The sequence below is a fragment of the Sylvia atricapilla genome, chromosome 3 (genome assembly GCF_009819655.1).
Source record: "Sylvia atricapilla isolate bSylAtr1 chromosome 3, bSylAtr1.pri, whole genome shotgun sequence".
In the NCBI taxonomy this organism is placed as follows: domain Eukaryota; kingdom Metazoa; phylum Chordata; class Aves; order Passeriformes; family Sylviidae; genus Sylvia; species Sylvia atricapilla.
The window spans coordinates 101,599,760-101,618,285 of record NC_089142.1 but is presented as its reverse complement, the minus strand read 5'-3'; the positions used below and the strand labels follow the sequence as shown (position 1 = coordinate 101,618,285).

Genomic DNA, 18,526 nt, shown 5'->3' with positions numbered 1-18,526 from the left:
CAGGGGAAAGTACAGCCTTTCACCATGGAGAAGCTGCCTAGATTAGTCTTTTAGAAATCACTGATTTGTTTTTTATCGCAGGGGGAAATCTTTCCCTTCTTCATTTCTCCCTTTTGAAAGAACTTTTCAATACTAGGGAAAGCCTTCATTATCTTTGGTGATCCCCAGGTCTGCTGCGGGGGAAATAAACCCTCAGCCACGCCTGTTAGGCTCCACCACTTCAAAGAGATTTTTGGCTCAGATTTATTTTTTTCCCCCCTTCTGAGCAGATCCACAAGTTTCTGAGACGTCTTGGTCATAAAGATCTGGAGGAATTAATTGGTTAAAAAAAAAAAAAAAAAAAAAAAAGGAAGAAATAAAAGCCCTGTTCCAGTGAATGTGTTTCCACAACTTTTGACTCCCCCAAGGTCAGGCACGTGTGTGAAGTGTTCTGTTGGGAACAGGGGGTGGGGAAAGCAGTTTCCAAGCCATAGGGTGTGGTGGGTGTGATGGGAGAAGTGCTGTCCGCGGGCCGTGGGTGGCACACTGCAGCCCCGGGAGCCACTGCCAGGGAATCTTTGTTCCCCTGGGCTCTCTGGATCCGGGGCTGTGCAGCTGCTGCATCGCAGGGAAACGCAGGCGAGCCAGGGAAGACAATGGTGAGAAGAATTGGGTTTCTGATCACTGTGCATTTTGTTAATTAGTGAATTCAAATAGTTTTATTTTTACCAAAAAAAAGAGAAAAAAAACCAGATAATCTTTATTCCATAAAGACAACTGTTGACTTGAGATATATATAAATATATATATATATTATTTGAATGGTTTATATCCTGTTGCTCTAACTACATAAAATGGAAACATGTTGCAAGTTGTGTCATTTCAATATACAAAATAAATGACTTTTCCCTGCATGCTGCCTGGGTATGTTGTGATTTGAATTAAGAGTTATATTTGAATTGCCTTATTCAAGAGGTTGTATGTTACCTAACTGGGGAATGACCTGGCACTGTTCATCACATTACATGTGTACTTGATGCTGTGTTATGTCAAATTCAGATGAGCTGTCTGTCATCTATGTATTTCGTGGGAGATCTTTTATCTTGTTAAACTGTGATATGTAAACCTTCATTGCCTGAAATAGTCACAGTTGTATAAATCAGTGTCTTCAGCTGTTTTCCTAATTTTAACACAATTCCTAACACAAAATATAGATGTTTGTAAATTCTTCATTCACTCGGTCTATTTTTATGCACGAGGCTTTTTTAAGCTGGCAAAGCACTACGATAAGGCAGTTTCCCCGGAAATTTTCAATCGAGGCTCAGCCACACTCCCATCCCTCGGCAAGAGGCAAACGGGCCATTTCCAGCGGGGACCACTGGCACTGGGGATGGCTGTTTATTGCCACTATCTCTGCTGGCTGGGCCGGGCCATTGTCACGGCGGGGATGAATGAGGAGCCGGAGGTGCCAAGGGTCCCGCAGTGGCAGCGCTCCGGGGAGCGGGCCCCGCGCAGGGAGGACGGGCCGCGGGTCCCCGCACACACACACGGCAGCGGCACCGCGGCCAGGAAACAGCTCCTTGTGGTAACACACCCCCAGAGGGCCATCTGCGGCTGGCAGGCCACTGGAGCGTTTCTGGGCATTTCCTAAAGCCCCCATTAAAACGGTGGGGTCATTAAAACACCCCCGGCAGAGTCAGGCACGGTGCCTGCTCGGCTTTGCGGGGACATCGCCCCGCGCACGGCAGCAGAGGTGTCTGAGGGACATCTCCACACGAAGCACGCCGAGCGCTCACAGCCCCGCCGTGCCCTCCCCGCTCTCCCAGCCTGGAGACGCTGCTGGCTTTTTGTGTCTAGTATCCATAGGAAACACATGGCCAGAGGGGGGGAAAAATCTGGAGCAGGACAAGCTGTGGCCCGGGGTTACTGAATCCCTGTCCAGGGCTTCGAGGGCTAAAAAAGTTCCCATCCCACCCCAAACCGTACTCATCTTGTTTTCCTTTTCTGCCTTTGTTTTTGGCATGCTTCGGGTTTGCAGGCTGTCACAAGGGAAAACTCCCTGGGAGGGGCTGGGGTGGCAAGGGGAGGAGGCTGCCAGAGGAAGGCAGTGCAGTGCGGCCCCGCACACCACCCAGGGCACCGGGGGAAACAGCCTTGCCGGGTGCACTAGAAACAATCATTTTCGCTTCAGCCCCTCGGGGGCTCGCAGCATGACCCCAAGAGTGTCACCGATGGCGGCGGCGGTGTCACCCCCGGCGGTGTCACCCACGGCCGTGTCACCCCCGGCCCGTCGAGACCGGCGCAACTCGGCGCAGGTACCGGCGGAGGGGGCGTGGCCCGAGGGGTGTGGCCCCGAGCTTAAGCCACGCTTCTCGCTCCCCATTGGCTGCGGCCGGCCCCGCCCCTGCGGCCATTGGCTGGGGCGCGGGCGGGTTTCCCGCGCGCGGCCGGGCGCGATGGCGGCGGAGCGTGGTCTGGAGCTAGTGCGGGAGCTGCACCGCGCCGCCGGCGGGCACCTGCCGCCCTTCCGGGTGAGCGCCGGGGGCACCGGGAACACCGGGAACACCGGGATGGGCCCCGCCGGCGGGCGGCCCGCTCTCACTGGCCGTGTCCGCTGTTGCAGACGGAGGAGATGCGGCAGGCGCTGGAGGAGATGCGGGCGCTGTACGAGCGGAACCAGGCGGATGTGTGAGTGGGCCGCCTGCTCCCGGCACAGCGCGGGCGGTGCTCCCCGGCCCCCGGCTCTCCTCCTACTCCTCTTTCTCCTTCCCCTCATCCCGCAGGTCCGAAGCGAAGGCGGGACGGGCGGACCTGATTTTCCTCATCCGGTTCCGGCACTGCTGCCTGCTCCGGAACCAGCGCTGCCTCCTGGCCTACCTGTGAGTGCCGCGTCCCCTCGGTCCGTCCCTGCCGGCACAGGGTCTCCGGGGGCAGCGGGTGGGACTCTCGGCCCGGGCAGGGAGGCAGCTGTGGAGCTGCTTCTCCTTGCGTTCCTTGCTACCAAAGAGAAGGCTCTGCTTCCTTCGCCCCGGTGTTTAAACGTCTGGATTACCGGGTATGGCAGTGCCTGGGGATGTTGGCAGCGCTCACCTCAGCAGAGGTGGTGGGTTTGCCCCGTTTATCCCCCAGGTATGACCGGTTGCTGCGGATCCGAGCGCTGAGGTGGGAGTACGGCAGCGTTCTGCCCAACACCATCCAGTTCCACATGTCAGCTGAAGAAGTGAGTCAGCCTCCTCCCGAACTCTTCCCCTCTTTCCATATATTCCTTAGGATGGATTATTTAGTACAGTCAAAATAGGGTAGTCTTCCTCCTACTGTAAACATGGCATTTAACGTGTCATTCTGTAAATACTTATGTGTGTTCATTGTCTGTGGGTACGACCCTGTTAATGCCCCCAGGTGGAGTGGTTCAATCGGTACAAAAAGTCTCTGGCTACCTACATGAGGTCAGTAGGAGGAGAGGAGGGGCTGGACCTCACACAGGACATCAAACCTCCCAAAAGCCTGTACATTGAGGTAAGTGCAAGATTTCTGGTCTCTATCCGTGAATAAAAATTATCCTGACTGTCTATTTTCGAGCATTTCATCCCCATCCCAAGTCAGTTCATCAAGCAAACCTTTCAGAGTTCCTAACCTTTCACAGGTTTCTGTGTTTTACCCTCCCTGCCAGCATTTTACTCCTACTGAGGGCACAAAGTCTGTTGGGAGACAGCATTTCTGGTCTGCAGGGGGTTTGTGGTGGGGTGACTTATCCAGTGAGAGGTTTTTGCAGCTTTTTGCAGAAACTTAACTAACTAGACCACCTAGAAACCATGTTGCCATGCTAAGAACTGATTTTTTTCTCCGCACTCTCACAGAGCTGTGTTTGCACTTTGCAGGTGCGGTGTTTAAGAGACCACGGGGAGTTTGAGGTGGATGATGGCACTACCATCCTGCTGAAGAAGAACAGCCAGGTACCTGTGGCAGGAGTGTGGTCTGTTCTCTTCCTTCCCTTTCCCTGCCATGACATGGCCCTGCTGATGCTGGCCTTGCAGCATGTCTCAGTCCCTGCACACACACAGCCCCTTGCTGGTGCTGTCTGCACGGGGCAGAGTGCAGCTCTGCCTGATCTGGTACCATCACAAGGCACTGGATGTTTGTTCAGCACAGCAGAGCTGCTTGTGTGCAGCAACAAAGCCCACAAACCCAAGGAGGATTTCTGTGTGTTTCTGTGCAGCACTTTTTACCACGCTGGAAATGTGAGCAGCTGATCAGACAAGGAGTCCTGGAGCATGTTCTGTCCTAAGGGTGCAGACAGGAGGGACAGCTCTTGCTTGGTGGCCTTGCCCATCATGAGCTCTGGGGTGTGCAGGACTTCAGACACCTCAGTATTTCTGCAGTGGCATCCTGCCACCCTTCCTAACAGCCTTTGATGCCTTAAAACTACAGCTCTTCATGAGCATGCTGGTAAATACAGCAATCCTGAGAATACAGGATAGCAGGGGGCATTATCCAAGCCCCACGGCACAACCAGGGTTTGTGAATGCATTTTTGTTTGGAGCAGTTCTTTGTTCACACTGTGCCTGTGGGAGTAAGACACCAACTGGCTGGGCTCTAGAAGCCAGGAAAACTCCATGGTTGCAAAATAAAGAATTCCTTCAGCCTCAGTCTCTTGGGTTTTTAAGATTAAATGTGGTGTTCATTCAGCACTCTGATCTGGCTTTCCAGCCAAACCCACCCTGACCCTGCAGTGTGATGGTTATTGAAGTATCTCAGTGGAACTGCTCCTCCAAGGGTCAGATAAGGCTGCACAAGGTTCTTTCCAGGATTAGGCATGAAGCCTTGTCCCCATCAGAGACCCATAAATGTTGTTTCTTGGGGTGCTGTGTGAATGATCATTGCAGTCTGGGGGTCATGGGCCTGGGTTTTTCTCAGTGTGCTTGGTCTGTGCCTCTGTTCCTCTAAAGAATCTCTTATCCCAGAGCACTGGTCTGGCAGGGCCCACAGGCTGTTTGGAGTAGGGCCGGGAATGGGAGCAGAGGGTTTTAAGGGTTCTGGTTAGCGCAAAACCAGAACAAGGCTGAAGAGCTGCTCTCCCTGTCTGGTTTTCCTAATGGAGCTGCTGTGTCTGGGAAAACGCTTGCAAAAACATTAGCCTTAGGTAAGACTAGAGGTTTGCTTAGCCTCCATCTCAGACTGGAGCTGAAAAAGCAAATAGCTGAGGAAGAATGAGCTGGGGAAGGATGCAGGAAAACAGGATAAATGCCTGTTAACAGCGTTACAGCACTGCTCTGCCCTGCTCAGTGCAGAGGCAACAGTCTGGTTGGTTTTGGATCCTAGGCTCAGGCTTTAGGAGGAGCTGTCAGGAATAAATGTTCAGCAGCAGTTGGGGAAGGTTACTCAAATACAGAGCAGACTGGGGAGAGCAGGAGGTGCTGTAACATTACAAACAAAATTTTAGAATTACATTACAAAATTACAATTTTAATGCCACAGCTCAGCTTTCCTGCTGGAAGTGAGCCAGGCACAGGGACCTGCAGGCCCTTCTGCCCTGGCTTTCGAGATGGAACTGTGGCTCCAACATCAACCTTCTGCAGAGAGGGAGCACCTGCACGAGGAGGAGACACTGCCAGAGAAAACCCTGTGAGATGGCTGCCCTGAGACATGACAGCACACTGCCATGGGAAAGGCACCAAGGCTGCTGCTTTCCGTGGGAAATTCAGCTACCCACAGGACCAGTCTCCTCAAAGGACTCTAGGCTCCCCATTTGCTATTTTCTGCACAGGAAAATCCTGGCAGGACCAGAGAGGACAACCAAGCTGTATTCCATTCTGCACCTGACCAGCCCCAGCCACTGCACATGTCCCATCACCCACTCAGAGATGCTGGTGTGATTTTGCCAATAAGCTGCTTCAGAGCTGAGGCTTGTTCCTCCAGCAGCTGGTTCTTCTCCTCCATGCTCTTCTGCTTCAGCTCAGCAGCCTGCAGGGCCATGGCAAACCTCCTGTTCTCTTCACGGAGCTCTTCAATCAATAGTTTGTTCCTGGAGAGCTGAGCCTAAAGCAGGGACAGGACGTTTCAGGTTCAGCATCCCAGATGGGCAGGGACACACAGCACCAGCCCCTCCTGCACTCACCTGGGCATCTGTGAGCTGAGCTGCCCTCTCTGCCAGCACAGCTTCAGCATTCCTCAGGCTCCGCTCCAGCCCCTCTGCCTGCTCCACAGCTGCCTGCAGCAGCTGCTCGTGTTCCTCCTGCAGTGGACAAGAAAGCCAATCCTGGGGTTGTCCCAGCACTCTCCTGGCCTCTGGCAGCCCTGGACTGTCCCTTTCCCCAATGGCTGTTCATGGACCCTCACACTCCTTGATGCAGAGCAGAGGGGGTTCACCAGAGCACTGGGACAGATGTCCAGAGCATTACAGCCTTCCCTAGGACTGCACCAAACCACTTTTGAGACAAGGCAGATTTCCCAGCAGTGTTTCCTATAAAAATAAGCCATTGGCCTCCCCTCTCTCAGCCATGTCCTGAGGAAAATTCGGGGAGAGACAAAGTCTCCTTGGATGCAGTCCTTGTGCCTGCTCATTATAATTCCTTAGGTTTTAATTTGCCCTGTCTTTGCCCAGAAGACAAACTCACAAAAACCCAACACCTGGTTGCTCAGTGCCCTAGAGATAAACCCACCTGTCTGAGTGCAGGGCAGTGACTGGAGGATTCATGAATCATTAAAGTTGTAGCTGAATGTGAAGGTAATTAGAAGAATTTGAAGGCATTTTCCATGTGGGTTCTTTATATCTAGCATCTTCCACCCAAACCTCTGGTGGCTTCAGTCACAGCTGCCTTCCAGGCTGCCAGGCCAGCAGAGTTCCCTTCACAGCACCCTCGAGTGAGCCCCTGCAATTCCCTGCTCACCTGGGTCCTGAGCAGCTGCCTGCATGTTTGCTTAGCCTGCTGCTGGAGGCTTTTCTGGAGCTGCTGAGTCTTGCACTGCTCCTCTCTCAAGGTGTTTTTCAGCTGCTCAAACTGCTGCTTTGGCACCATGTTGTTTATCTGAGCCTTGGCCTGCTGCAGCTGCAGAGCGTGCTGGGCCTGGGCCAGGCTCAGGCTTGCTTTGGCTTCCAAAAGCTGCAACACAGAAAGGTGGAGACAGCTTTGAGCTCAAGACAATGACAAGGGGACAGGCCCAGGCTATGTTGTGGGGGAGAGGAGAGCCCACAGAGCTGCAGGGCCATGGCAGTGCTGCTCTCTGGGCAGCCTGCAGAGCAAGGGATGGAGAGCACTGAGAGCTGCAGGAGGAGACACAGACACCCTCTGCTGAGAGATGCTCCCCTTGCTGAGTAGTGAGGAGCAAGAGTTGCTGGAGGGATTCTCTGGGGGGGAATCCCAGCACCAAGGGCCACAAGGGCAAGAGACAGAGGGGGCTGCTCACCTGGGTTCTTGGATACATCCCAGGCTGGCTGTGATGTACTAAATGTCCTGTACTACATGTCCTCTGCTCCCTGTCACCAGCAAAGGGCAGCCCTGGTACTGGGAAGCAGGTCTGGTCCAGCTTTGCACTAGGACTGCCTGGGAATGGCTGGCATGGGAAAGCTGCACTTGGGAAAGCCAGTCCCCAGGGTAGAATGCAGGAGAGGGGTATTACCACACTGGAAGGTTTCTCACACAGCCTTTGCTCTCTGTCCTGGTGATCTGAGTTACTCTGCTCTGACCACCTTGTTTCCGTTTCCCCAGCAAGCCTTGTCTGGATGCTGTCATCCCTTCCCAACCCCTTCTCCAATCCTATCACTCTTCTCCCACTGTTCCAGCTCCTCTGTCAGCTGAGCCAGGGGAACCCCAGCTCCCCTCAGCCTCCATCCCCTGTGCCCAGCCAGCCTGCACAGGACAGGGGGACATCACAGGGACAAGCAAGCCAGGACCTCTCCCCAGCTGCACCTGAACTGGCTTCAGCCACATCTGAGCAGGAGGGAGAATGCTTTGTCCCCCACAAAGAGGAAGAGGACAGCTGTTATCTGGGGAGGGTATCCAGCACAGCCCCAGGCAGGACAATACCAACATCCCAGAGACCACTGAGCAGCCTGCCACCAAATGAAGGACACCCACCTTCTCCTGTGAGGCCTGCAGCTGCTGCTGGAGCAGCTCCATCTCCAGCCAGCATGCTGCATGCCTCTGGTGCTGCTCCAGCCTTGCAGCAATCTCTGCTCCTCGAGGCCACCCAGCCTCCAGAAGCCTCTGACTCTGCAGCTGGGCACTGCCAGGGCCAGCACTGTGCCCAGCCTTGTGCTCAGGGGCTTCACAGCCCAGCTGATGCCTCTGGACATCAAGCTCCTCCTTGTCCTTCTCAGTCTGGAAAAAGTTGAGAAAAACAAAAAAGAAAACAACAAATCATGGACAAGAGGCTTAGGGTGGGAACACAGGCAGCAAAGACTGACTGAGCCATGTGGGTTTGAGACTGGGGGTGAGAGAAATCCCAGAGTGAAAGTGGTGCAAGTCATTAAAGACTTTCTCCTTCTGAAAGGCTTTTGTCACCCAAGTCTTCACTGCTGTACAAGGTATAAGATGAAGCTGGTTCTTCAAAGCAAGACTGGGTTTGAATGTTTGAGACATCTCAAACATTTTTGCTCTCTGTGAACACAGGCAGTTTTTATCCTTCAGCCCAGAGACTGGCAGTTTGGGTTAATAATGCCTTCTTACCAAAGCTGGTAAATCTGCTGTTTCAGCCAGCTCCTTCACCTTCTCTCTACCCAACTCACTCCCATTTTTCCTGCTGGGAAGAGGGACAGGATTAGCTTCCGACCAGAGAGCAGCAAAGCACAGCCTCCCAGAGGAGAGCCCTGTTTTGGGTACTCCCACATCTGGTTTTGGCCTGCAACAGGAGGAAAAGCCAAGCCCAAACAGATATGGCTCTGAACTGGTGTAGGAGTGAGCCATGTGTCTCTGCCCCAGCAGGTGACTCAGCCCAGCCCAGGGCACACAGCCTGGGGACATCCAAGTCCTGCAATGCTGTCAGAGGCCTCAAAAGCAAGGGATGAAGGACAATGGGAGGGACAGCTTAGCAGATTAGGACCATCCACAGCACAAACCTTTCCTTCCCCAGATTTATGGCTCAGTGGGTAACCCCAGTACCTATGTAAAGCTTCCTAAGGAAGAAATCCATCCCATGTTAGCTCTCCAGCAAGCTGCTCTCCAGCAGCCAGCACAGGTCTCCTGTGCAGGGAGACAGCAGAGTGAGAAAACCATGCACAAGCCCGATTTACTCTGGCATTCTGTGCTGGCCCCCTGATCTTTTCCAATTTGGTTTCCAATGACAGCAAGGACTAAAGAAAACTGAGAAAAAACCTTCCCATAACTCAGACAAAACATGTGGGGTCAATCAAGAAATAGTAGAGAAGGAGCAGGTCTTTAAGGGAAGGGAAGTAAAGGGGAATAAGGACAAAGAGCATCAGACTGAATTTATGTGGCTTCCAGCTGGCTAAAATTATTCTGCAGTCCTGTGGATACAAAGTGATTTGACTCATCAAGACACACCAAGACTTCATTACAGGGTAACAGGTGGTGAGGCCAACCCCTCAACTGCAATAAAGCCACATCTGGAGAAATCAGAAATCAGCTTTTGTGATTTTACATAGCTGGACATAACAGCTGTGACCCCAAACCCAACGTGGCCTCATTATCCTTCCACTTATATTGGTGCTTCTGGTCTCCCAGAGACTTGGTCTTTTTTCTTCTGCTTCCACTGCTGCCTCTCTTGGGTGCCCTGTTCTTGAAGGCCTCACCTTGGAGACTTTATTGTTGGGAAATCACCTCCTCTCACACCAATTCTGCTGCAATAAAGCCTTACAACTCTCCTCATGCTGGCATTCACTCTGTGACACTCCATGCTCAACCTCTGCATCTTTCCTAAAGGTAATTTTTTTTTTCCCTGATTTGGGTTTGGTATCACAGCTTGAAAAGCTCAGCCAGCCTCTGAATGTACATTTGCTGGAGATGCAATACAAAGGGGGGGTTTATGGTGCAAAGTCAAGGCAATTTGTTAAACTTCACAGAAAGTTCCCACACCTTTTGCACTTCTCGAAGACTCACACCCATCATTTCTTTTCTAGCAGCTCTGAAAGCTCCTCACTGCAGTCAGTCTATCTGCCATCCACCAGAGATAAAATAGTTTAAATGCCTTGTATTCTTGTTATTTGTTTCCCTGATGTACCACAGACTTCCGCCAAGTCACCTCCTTTCTCCCTCACCTACTCCCTATCTCAGCCCTAAAACAGGGATTTTTGCTCTCTCAGGCTATTAATTATAGCCCAGTACTTTGCAACTGTTTCTTCAAGATCTCTTTTCTGGTCTTTCCATCTTGCACATCTCAGCCTTGAAGCTTTCCTCACGTCCTTCCTCTCCCTCTCAAAGTTCACTGAGTGATCTCTGGTTTCTCACAAGACCCACACAAACATTTTACCAGGTGACAAGTGATTTCCACAGAGCCTTTGGCAGGCAGTGAGGCAAAGGCTCCAAACCCTCTTACCAGCTCAGACAGGCTGGAGAAGCACATGAAAGACGGAAAAAATCACCCACAGGAGTGATGAGGTCCCACTTTGCTCCCCAGCCTGAACTCTCTCTGGAGCAGATGTCTCATCAGTCACACTGCAGCAGTCGTGCCTACCAAGCAGTCAGGACATTTTCCCCCACCTCACTCACCTCGGTTTCCAGCTGCACCTTCATTTCCTGCAGCTGCTCCTGGAGCTGCTCCACTGGGACTGACAGTTCTGTAAACACAGAAGTAGGAACAAGAAGGCTTGGACAGGGGTGTGATGGCAGAGAGAACCCTGTGAGGGTAGGGATCAGGATGGCTGCAGCTTCATCCAATCCATACAACCCCAAAAGATGGGCATTCCCCACCTATCTGGCAACCAGTCCCATGGTTGCATCACTTCTCTCAGCCAGAAGCTTTTATCTAACGCTCAACTTGCATTTTCAAACCCACGGTCTGGGGCTACTTCCTCTTGCATTGCTCCCTCAACACCTTCAACCCTGAAAATCTGCCACAGCTGCCTAGTTCACAGGTTCCATCACCAGCTCTCAAGTTGGGAAACCCTCCTCCATGTCCCTCCTCCCCACCATCTTCTCCTTCCTCCCGGCCATGGCTGCCCAGTTCCAGAACTGGCAGCAGCAGTTCAGGCACAAGCAGCCTCCACACAATCCCAGGCAAACTGGGATGCAGAGGGAGCTTTGCTCTTGCTGAGAGGAGGGCACTGAGCCCCGCTGCAGGTTACCTGCTGCTGGCAGCCCTGGCTCAGCCCTGCTCTCCTGCAGCTGCAGGCGCAGCCTGTGCAGCTCCCTTCGCAGCGCTCCGTTCTGCCCGTGCAGCACCTGCAACAAACACTGCTCAGGGCTCAGGACAAAGCTCCTGCAGCACCAAGAGCTCCCTCAGCCCCAGCACAGCCTTCCCAAACAAAGGCACACATGAGGGAACTTGGAGGGGCCAAAGGAGAAATACAAGCCCAGATTTCCATGACCAAGATACAGTGCGTGTATCACAACATGCTGTAAAGCACAAAGCAACCGCCCCTGAATGGAAAAGCACACAATACCAGGGGGCCTGCAGACACCTCAGGGGGCTGGGCCTGCTGAGATCCTCCCAACCTCAATAACCATTGGTGGAATCCAACACCACCAAGGAGAAATATCATGGTCTCAGGACGAGCTCAGAGGTTTGTTTGTATTTACACCCTCCAGACTCTCTTGTGGGCATACAGGCTGGCCAACAGGCACTCTTTGTGCAGACAAGGCAACCAGCAGGATTCCCAGTGAAGCCCAGGCCCCCGGCAGGGAACATTTCCAGGTTGTGGAAGGAATAAAACAAGGTGAGAAGGTGCTGATCCCACGGGAAGCACAGCATGAGGCAGGTCCTGGTGCCAGGGACACCCCAAGGCCAGCACAGGAGTTTATCCCATCTCCCCCAGCAGAGCTGAACACCAAGCAATGAGCCACCACAGCAGTGCCATGAGCCCCTTTCATGGAGGTGTCTGGAGATGGGCAGCTGCTTGCTTCACTTCACATCCTCTATCCTGTACTGGAAACTACAGCATACAAGGCATCCTGCCTCCTTCTGGGCTGTCCACTTTGAGCAGACATCCCATTACATCCCATGTCCTGCCACCCAGGAAAGTGATGTGCTGCGAGAGACTATCAACTAGGACACTTCCAATTAACAAACATTACTGAGCAGATGCAGGCAAATGCAAACTCAGTTTGTTTCCTCTCCATTCTAAACAGGAAAGGGGGGCTGAGAGCATTCAGTGAGGGTAAAGGATAAACCTGAGTGGGTGCTCCCACAGGGGCAGCTGAAGCCTGAAGGTAAAACCTTTCCATCCATCAGCATTCCCATGGACAATTCTGGGGCTGCTCAATGAGAGGAAGAATTGCAGCACGAGCATGTTCAGCTCTCTGGTGCCACCTGGAGCAATGCTGCACTGGATAGTGCTTCAGAATGTTTGCCTTTAATTACAGCTTGGAGAAGGGCTGCCTGATGCATTCACGGAATGGCTTTGCTGGAAGTCTGCACCCCCAGCTGGGGGATGTGTCTGTCCCTGTCCCTGTCCCTGCCCCTGCCCAGGGGAGCCACACACAGCATCTGGGGGCAAATGGGCAATGTGATAAGCACAGGACTCAAAGAACAGAGCACCCAGCACAAGTTGAAGATACACAAGTTGAAAATGCAAGACACAGAAGTTAAAAATAGGAGAAGGGAAACAGAGGTTGTGCTCATGCCCCAGAGAGCCCCAAGGTCTGGGAAGGAGCACAGCACCCTGCAGGAGATACAATACACACAGCACCAATTCTTGGAGCACACACACACACTAGATATCTCGACTGGCTTACCTTGACTCTCTAGCAGAGTTCAGCAGCAACAAGGTTTTTTGATTTTTTTTAAAGTGGGGGCAAGGAGAAGGAAGGGAAAAACAAAAAGACAGAAGACTTTAGCTGTGAATATGGTTTTCAGATTAGGAGAGCAGCTTTCTCCTTGTGCTGAAGAAGAAATTCAGCAGAGCCCAGGGTGGTCTGTCCTTAACAACAGAGGTAGAAGGTTCCCTAACAAAACAGTTCATGGCTACAAGCAGAAGGGAATTTAGGATCCACTTTCCACTCTCTCCTGCCAAAATCCTGGCAAGGCAAACAACCCATGGAGGGCTTCAGGAGAGGATCCCGGTGCCCTGTGATCAGGGGTGCCTCCTTCCACTCCCTCAGGCCCAGAGATGTGCTGCAGGGAGCAGCAGTGTCCCAGCACACACATACCTGGCACTGCCGCTCGTACTCCTGCACGATCTCGGCAAAGCACTCGCTCTGCTTCAGGAACGCCGGGCTCTGGGGCTCCCCCTGCTCCAGCTGCACAAGGAAACACTTCTCAGCAAGAGAATCATCCCCAAATGGAGCGGCAAAAGCTCTGCTAAATCGCTGGGGTCATGGTGCTACACCCATACATTCATCAGCAGGCCCCCTAAGGGGCCCAACACCTGTGGGATGGGTCAGGCAGAGGAGGAAAAACGTTCTTCTCCACAAGGGACATCAAAACACAGGCAGGTTTTCCTGGCTAACAAGATCACAGACTCACTTCCTTCCCCAGATTCACTTTAGGAGTGGAAGATACCAAAACAAACCCTTTACTTCAATACTAGTGAAAAATAAAACTTTTCTGGAAAACGAACTCTATAAAGTTTTCCCTTGAAGAACTATTTGTATTCATGGAAATATTTGTAAAATGTTTTGTATATTGTAGAATTTTGTACATTCAGCATATTTGTAGAATGCTCTACAGCTGGAAATTTTCCTCACACCCTTTTTTTTTTTTCCCCCTCCAGCTTCCAGGGTGTCATTAATGTGCAGGAGATCTCACACAGGGGGAGACCACAGCAACTGACACAAAATATGCAAGATCAATTTTTTCATTAATTCCTGAAAAGTTTGCATTTGACTGCAACAGAGAAAGGTTACCTTATCCTTCACAATGTGGTTGAGTTCTTTTTGCAGCTCCAGCACCATTTCCTCAGAGGCTGATAGTTTCTCAGCCATCTCTGTGACCTTGTTTTGTAGCTGTGTGTTCTCCTGCAGATAAAAATGGAGATTTCCCTGATGTCCTGACATGGCAGGATGGGTTTATCAGCCACAGGTCCCCAGCAGAGAGCTGTAAAACAACTGGCACATCAGCACACCAAACACAGCACAGCTCCCAGGGGACCCTGGACATGGCCTGGTTTGATCTTTGGACAGGGTTGGTCTTTGCAGTAACCAGGAGGGGATGTGGCTGAGGCCCAGATGTAATTCTGTACTCAGTCATTGCTGGGAATAGAGGGAAGGAACTATGTCTCAATTCCAGGGAGAAGGACATGCCTTCCAGAGAAAAGTGGCTGCTCTGCAATGAGCATTTTGCATGTAAATCACCCTCTTTTTTGTACAGTTTCGTTGTTAATATTGTTGCTATCACTGGTTGTTTCTCATCTCATTACATTCCAGTAAACTGTTTTTATCTCAAGCCAAGGTCTTTGCCTTTTGTGCCCCCAGTTCTCCTCTCCAGCCACTGAAAAGCAGGACAGGGAGTGAGCAAGCAGCAGAGTGGTTTGGAGAGCCTTGGTAGGAGAACTAAACTGGGGAGCATCATCCCTAAACCACAACAGTACAGCACATTGCTGATACCATATGGGCTCATCTCTCCGAAGGACAGGAGTGGGTTTTGCACAATTAGAGCTAGATAGCCCCACAGGATCACCTCCTACCTCTGCTCCCCAAAATTGTGGTTTCCCTCACAGGTAACAAAGGCAGCAAGTCCTGAGCTACCTCCACCTGTACTTCTACACTGAACAGACCTGGGGTAATCCCAGGCATGCAGACACCATCATCTCTGCCTTTGACATGGTCCTGGCACAATTTTAGCTTTGGTCATTGTGTTACCAAGGGCCAAGCCAGTGCCAACAGACAACACAGCAGCATGGCAAGGTAACAAGCCCTTGTATGGAAGTGGCTGATGATTCCTCTGCATGAAATTCTTGTTCTTCCCAACAAGAGCAAAGTGAACCATCTATATTTGTCACCACCTCTGCTTTGTCACCTCTGAAAGAGCAAAGATGTTTCATCCAAGGCGGTTTTACTTACGCTCATCACACGGTTCAGTCTCCCCTGCAGGTTGGCCTCTTTGCCCTGGAGGAGCCGTGTATCAGCCTCCAGCTTTGCCTGCTGACTCACTGCTTGCTGCAAGAGCAGCTCTTTTGCCTCTATTTCTGCCTGAAAATTCCTGGGGGGGGGGAAAGCAACACGGTTGGGACAGAGCTGTTCCTGGATGGCCACAAGGTGCAGCCGCCCCCTCTCACCATGCACAAAGCAGATGAGAGCTTGGCTGGAAGGATGCTCAGACCACAGGGGGTGGAGAGGGGTTTTTAATGACTTTCCTGCCACTGACACTTTGGCAAAACAAGTGGGAGTTTCAAAAGGGACACTGGGATGTGTAAGGACATTTTCTCCACCCCACCAAAAGAACCCCTCCTACCTGAGCTTGCTCTGGGTGTGCTCAAGTGCCATGTACTGCTCATCCAGCTCCCTGGCCAGCTGCAGGCAATGCCTCTCTGCCTTCTCCAAACTGAGCCTGGCCTTGTCCCTCTCTCTGGCAATCTGCCTCACCCTGGTCCTGCAGACACAGCAAGCAGGGCATGAAGACACCCCTCAGGCAGCCCACAGAAGGGCCCTCCTCACAGGTGCTGCTTTTTATCTTCTTTTCTGCCAGGGTTGGGATTAAATGCTCGAGACGGAATTTCATGTTCCGACTCAGATGTTCATTAATTCTTATCTATGTTACAGTCTCACAAGCTGTGAGTTCTACAGCACTTCCAGCTAACAAAGTAAAAATGGCCCCCATCTCTTTCTCTATAAAGCCTTTTAAGGATGAACTGTCCAATTATGAAATGACACCTAAATTATTTTTACTTTTAACCCAAGAACCAACCATCCATGGCCCACAATGTGGATTTTTGTACCCAATTACAAAACACCACCCACAGCCATGGAGAAGAAGGTGAAAAAGGACACAGCCTCTGCCCTAAAACCTCCATCTTGCTTTATATCTATTACTATATTCTAAACCCTTCAGCTCTGAGTTTCCCACCCTGTGATATCCCACACTTCTATCCAAACTCCACACCCACAATCCCAGTGCTGTCACTCAGTTTTGGAGCCTTTTCCATGGGCTCAGGTCAATGCAGTGTTTGCCTGGGGGTCAGTGCCTGTGAGCACAGAAAGGCTGGAATTCTCAGGGCCCAGGGTTCCAACAACAGGGAGCAGTGTCCTTACCAGAGGCACTGCAGTTTGTATCTGTAGGAGGTGTCAGCTGCCTGCTGGAGGCAGCTCCTGGGGACCATGAGTGTGCTGTCCAAAGCTGCAGGCAGCCCTGCCAGGCTCCTCCGTGCTGCTGCTCCACCTCTGCAGGAACAGCACAGACAGAGATCAGTTCCTCCCTCTTCCAACGGTTCCAACAGGATTTCTGATGAGTTGTCACATCAACTGGCCACCCTCCAGTCCTTCAGGGATGTCTCTCCCATCCCACAGATAAGCCCAGATCACATCCACCTCCACATTCACCCAGCCCTGGAGTGACCAAACCCACCCTGAACGTGGCTGCAATCACTTCTCCTACCCCAGGAGTCACTCACTTCACCCACTGCAACAGATCCAGGCAGGACCAGGGACCCTGAGGATCTCCTCTAAGTTCTTCAAGGGCTCAGGTGGCAAAGACAAGTTGAGGCTCGGCAAATCCAGTGCCTTTGCTGATGCTGGAGAAATGATGTGGGCCCAGGTAGTTTGGCCAGGAGAGGCCACTTCCCTGAACATTCCCCTCTGATGCTTAGGGAAAAAACAGCAGGATTAAGTCAGTGGGGCCAAACTGGCAAAAACTTTCAATACCAAAGGAAATTGGCAGAAGAAAACTGATGGCTTTCAATACCAAAGGGAAACGTCAGAGACCAGCTCAATACTGCAGAACATTTTAGAAACAACCCCAGGCTGCCAGAAGGGAGATGTCCTGAGCTGCCCTCATGGCAGCCACAAGAGCAGGTTTGCAGGCACAGACCATTCAGTTTGGTCTCCCTGCTGACCCATCAACTCCCAGTACCCACAGAAAGACCAGCACTGAAAGTTGTATCACCTACAGGGTCCTGTGAAAACTGTCACATGGGGACTGCCAGCCAACATTCTGCTTGACCAAAGAGCAGAACCCAGAAAGCAGATACAGAACTCACAGCATTTCCAAGAGCTCTGATTTTGTACCTGGTTTGGAAAAAGCCTGCCTTCAGAGAGCTGTTACCTCAAAGTCTTAAGCCAAAAGAACCTGAAAAGAACCTGAAACTATTCTTTATGGTTTTTCTCTCTCAACATCCCGGATTGAGCTGTCCTGGCTGTCAGGGTAAGCAGAGACTCACTTCCACCTTAGCACATTTATGTGATGCTACTTCAAAAGCAAATGCCTTGCCAGTCCTTGGAACTGAGATCACTCAGGAGAAAATTATTTTACTTCAAACAAAGGAAACATGGATGAAGCTTGCTCATGCACTAAAAAGAGGCCATTCTGTGTCACATGTGAGGTGCAGAGACATCAGCACTTCTGAGGTGAATATTAGAATTGGGATGATGTTTTTCCTCTGCTGGGATATGCGTCTTTCTCCCTCCCATAAAAAGATGAGGCTGAGCAGCCTCCTGATGTTCTGAAAGACAATCCCACAGCACCTGGGCACGGATTGCTGCTACTCAGGCAGTTCCTAAGGAAGTTCTTCCAGACCAGATCTAAAAACTGATGAAGAACTCTCGGCAGGCCATCATCCTCAGATGCCTGACTGATGTCCATGGAATCACCCACTGGTGAAAAGAAGCATCTCAGCCTGAGTTGTTCTTAGTAAACCCTGAAAACCCTGATCCTTGACTTTTTCTTTTTTTTTTTTTTTTTTCTGTGCGGAGGGCAGGGAGAAATGGATGGAGAAACCTTTCTAAGTGTGTGATGTCTGGACTCGTGTCTGGATTCCCAACAGGATCGTTTTAAAACATCGAACACAAATGAACTGTCCTGTGTAGGGGAATGGCAACGACTTAATGGTTCCTTACCCAAGCTGCAGATCGAGAGCATCAACCAGGATGCTTTTTACAAGCCTCATCCCATGGAGCTGCTGAGTCTTGGCTGCTTTAGAGACACAGACATACCGCGGAAAACGGGGCCGTGCATCCGCGGGGACGCACACACGGCACCATCGGCCCGGGCCCGGAGGGGTTCGGCTGGGCTCGGCTGTGCTCGGCTCCGTTCGGCCCCGCTCGGCCCTGAGGCCCCGCGCATGCGCAGACCGCGCCCACCGCCCCTGGACGCATTTCCTGAGGTGAATGGGGAAGAGGAGCGGCGGGAGGTGGAGGGAGCTAATCGTGATTGTTTACTGTGTCCACTCTTGCCAGGGCAAGAGAGGCTCCTGGAGAGGGGCCAGCGGAGGGCGACAGAGATGATGATGGGACTGGCGCACCTCTCGATAGAAAGGTTGAGAGGGCTGGGCCTGTTTAGTCTG

At 51.7% G+C, this 18,526-nt stretch overlaps 3 protein-coding genes across 4 annotated transcripts; 1 reads left to right on the top strand and 2 right to left on the bottom strand.

Moving 5' to 3' along the window:
- The first annotated feature begins 2,394 nt into the window (after positions 1-2,394).
- Positions 2,395-4,625, top strand: GINS1 (GINS complex subunit 1). The gene is made up of 7 exons (XM_066316391.1): positions 2,395-2,510; positions 2,603-2,667; positions 2,763-2,858; positions 3,109-3,199; positions 3,379-3,495; positions 3,858-3,932; positions 4,196-4,625. The coding sequence occupies exons 1-7, from the start codon at positions 2,436-2,438 to the stop codon at positions 4,262-4,264; spliced, it is 588 nt and encodes a 195-aa protein (XP_066172488.1). The 5' UTR covers positions 2,395-2,435; the 3' UTR covers positions 4,265-4,625.
- A 693-nt stretch (positions 4,626-5,318) lies between these two features.
- Positions 5,319-8,326, bottom strand: LOC136359605 (ninein-like protein). Its single transcript, XM_066316390.1, has 4 exons — positions 8,055-8,326; positions 6,867-7,079; positions 6,095-6,211; positions 5,319-6,015 (listed from the first exon to the last, which is right to left on the bottom strand). Exons 1-4 carry the CDS (start codon positions 8,094-8,096, stop codon positions 5,827-5,829), a joined length of 561 nt encoding a protein of 186 aa, XP_066172487.1. The 5' UTR covers positions 8,097-8,326; the 3' UTR covers positions 5,319-5,826.
- Positions 8,327-9,558: 1,232 nt separating this feature from the next.
- Positions 9,559-16,792, bottom strand: LOC136359615 (ninein-like protein). 2 transcript variants are annotated; one of them, XM_066316424.1, is made up of 9 exons: positions 16,649-16,792; positions 16,281-16,409; positions 15,484-15,621; positions 15,093-15,231; positions 13,938-14,048; positions 13,242-13,331; positions 11,219-11,315; positions 10,644-10,711; positions 9,559-9,851 (listed from the first exon to the last, which is right to left on the bottom strand). In XM_066316424.1, exons 2-9 carry the CDS (start codon positions 16,346-16,348, stop codon positions 9,834-9,836), a joined length of 729 nt encoding a protein of 242 aa, XP_066172521.1. In that variant the 5' UTR covers positions 16,349-16,409; positions 16,649-16,792; the 3' UTR covers positions 9,559-9,833. The 2 variants fall into 2 exon arrangements, with proteins under 2 accessions (XP_066172521.1, XP_066172520.1); XM_066316423.1 differs by lacking the exon at positions 9,559-9,851 and having other exon boundaries at positions 10,553-10,711.
- Between the last annotated feature and the right edge of the window lie 1,734 nt (positions 16,793-18,526).

Excerpts from the sequence above, each read along its gene's own strand:
- GINS1 (XM_066316391.1), top strand. The coding sequence starts at position 2,436 with ATGGCGGCGGAGCGTGGTCTGGAGCTAGTGCGGGAGCTGCACCGCGCC. Across the intron at positions 2,859-3,108 it reads CGCTGCCTCCTGGCCTACCT|GTATGACCGGTTGCTGCGGA; the intron begins GTGAGTGCCGCG and ends TTTATCCCCCAG. Across the intron at positions 3,200-3,378 it reads TCCACATGTCAGCTGAAGAA|GTGGAGTGGTTCAATCGGTA; the intron begins GTGAGTCAGCCT and ends TAATGCCCCCAG.
- LOC136359605 (XM_066316390.1), bottom strand. The coding sequence starts at position 8,096 with ATGGAGCTGCTCCAGCAGCAGCTGCAGGCCTCACAGGAGAAG. Across the intron at positions 7,080-8,054 it reads TGCAGGCCTCACAGGAGAAG|CTTTTGGAAGCCAAAGCAAG; the intron begins GTGGGTGTCCTT and ends TCTGTGTTGCAG. Across the intron at positions 6,212-6,866 it reads GGCAGCTGCTCAGGACCCAG|GAGGAACACGAGCAGCTGCT; the intron begins GTGAGCAGGGAA and ends TGTCCACTGCAG.
- LOC136359615 (XM_066316423.1), bottom strand. The coding sequence starts at position 16,348 with ATGGTCCCCAGGAGCTGCCTCCAGCAGGCAGCTGACACCTCCTACAGA. Across the intron at positions 15,622-16,280 it reads TACAAACTGCAGTGCCTCTG|GACCAGGGTGAGGCAGATTG; the intron begins GTAAGGACACTG and ends CTGTGTCTGCAG. Across the intron at positions 11,316-13,241 it reads AGTACGAGCGGCAGTGCCAG|GTGCTGCACGGGCAGAACGG; the intron begins GTATGTGTGTGC and ends TGTTTGTTGCAG.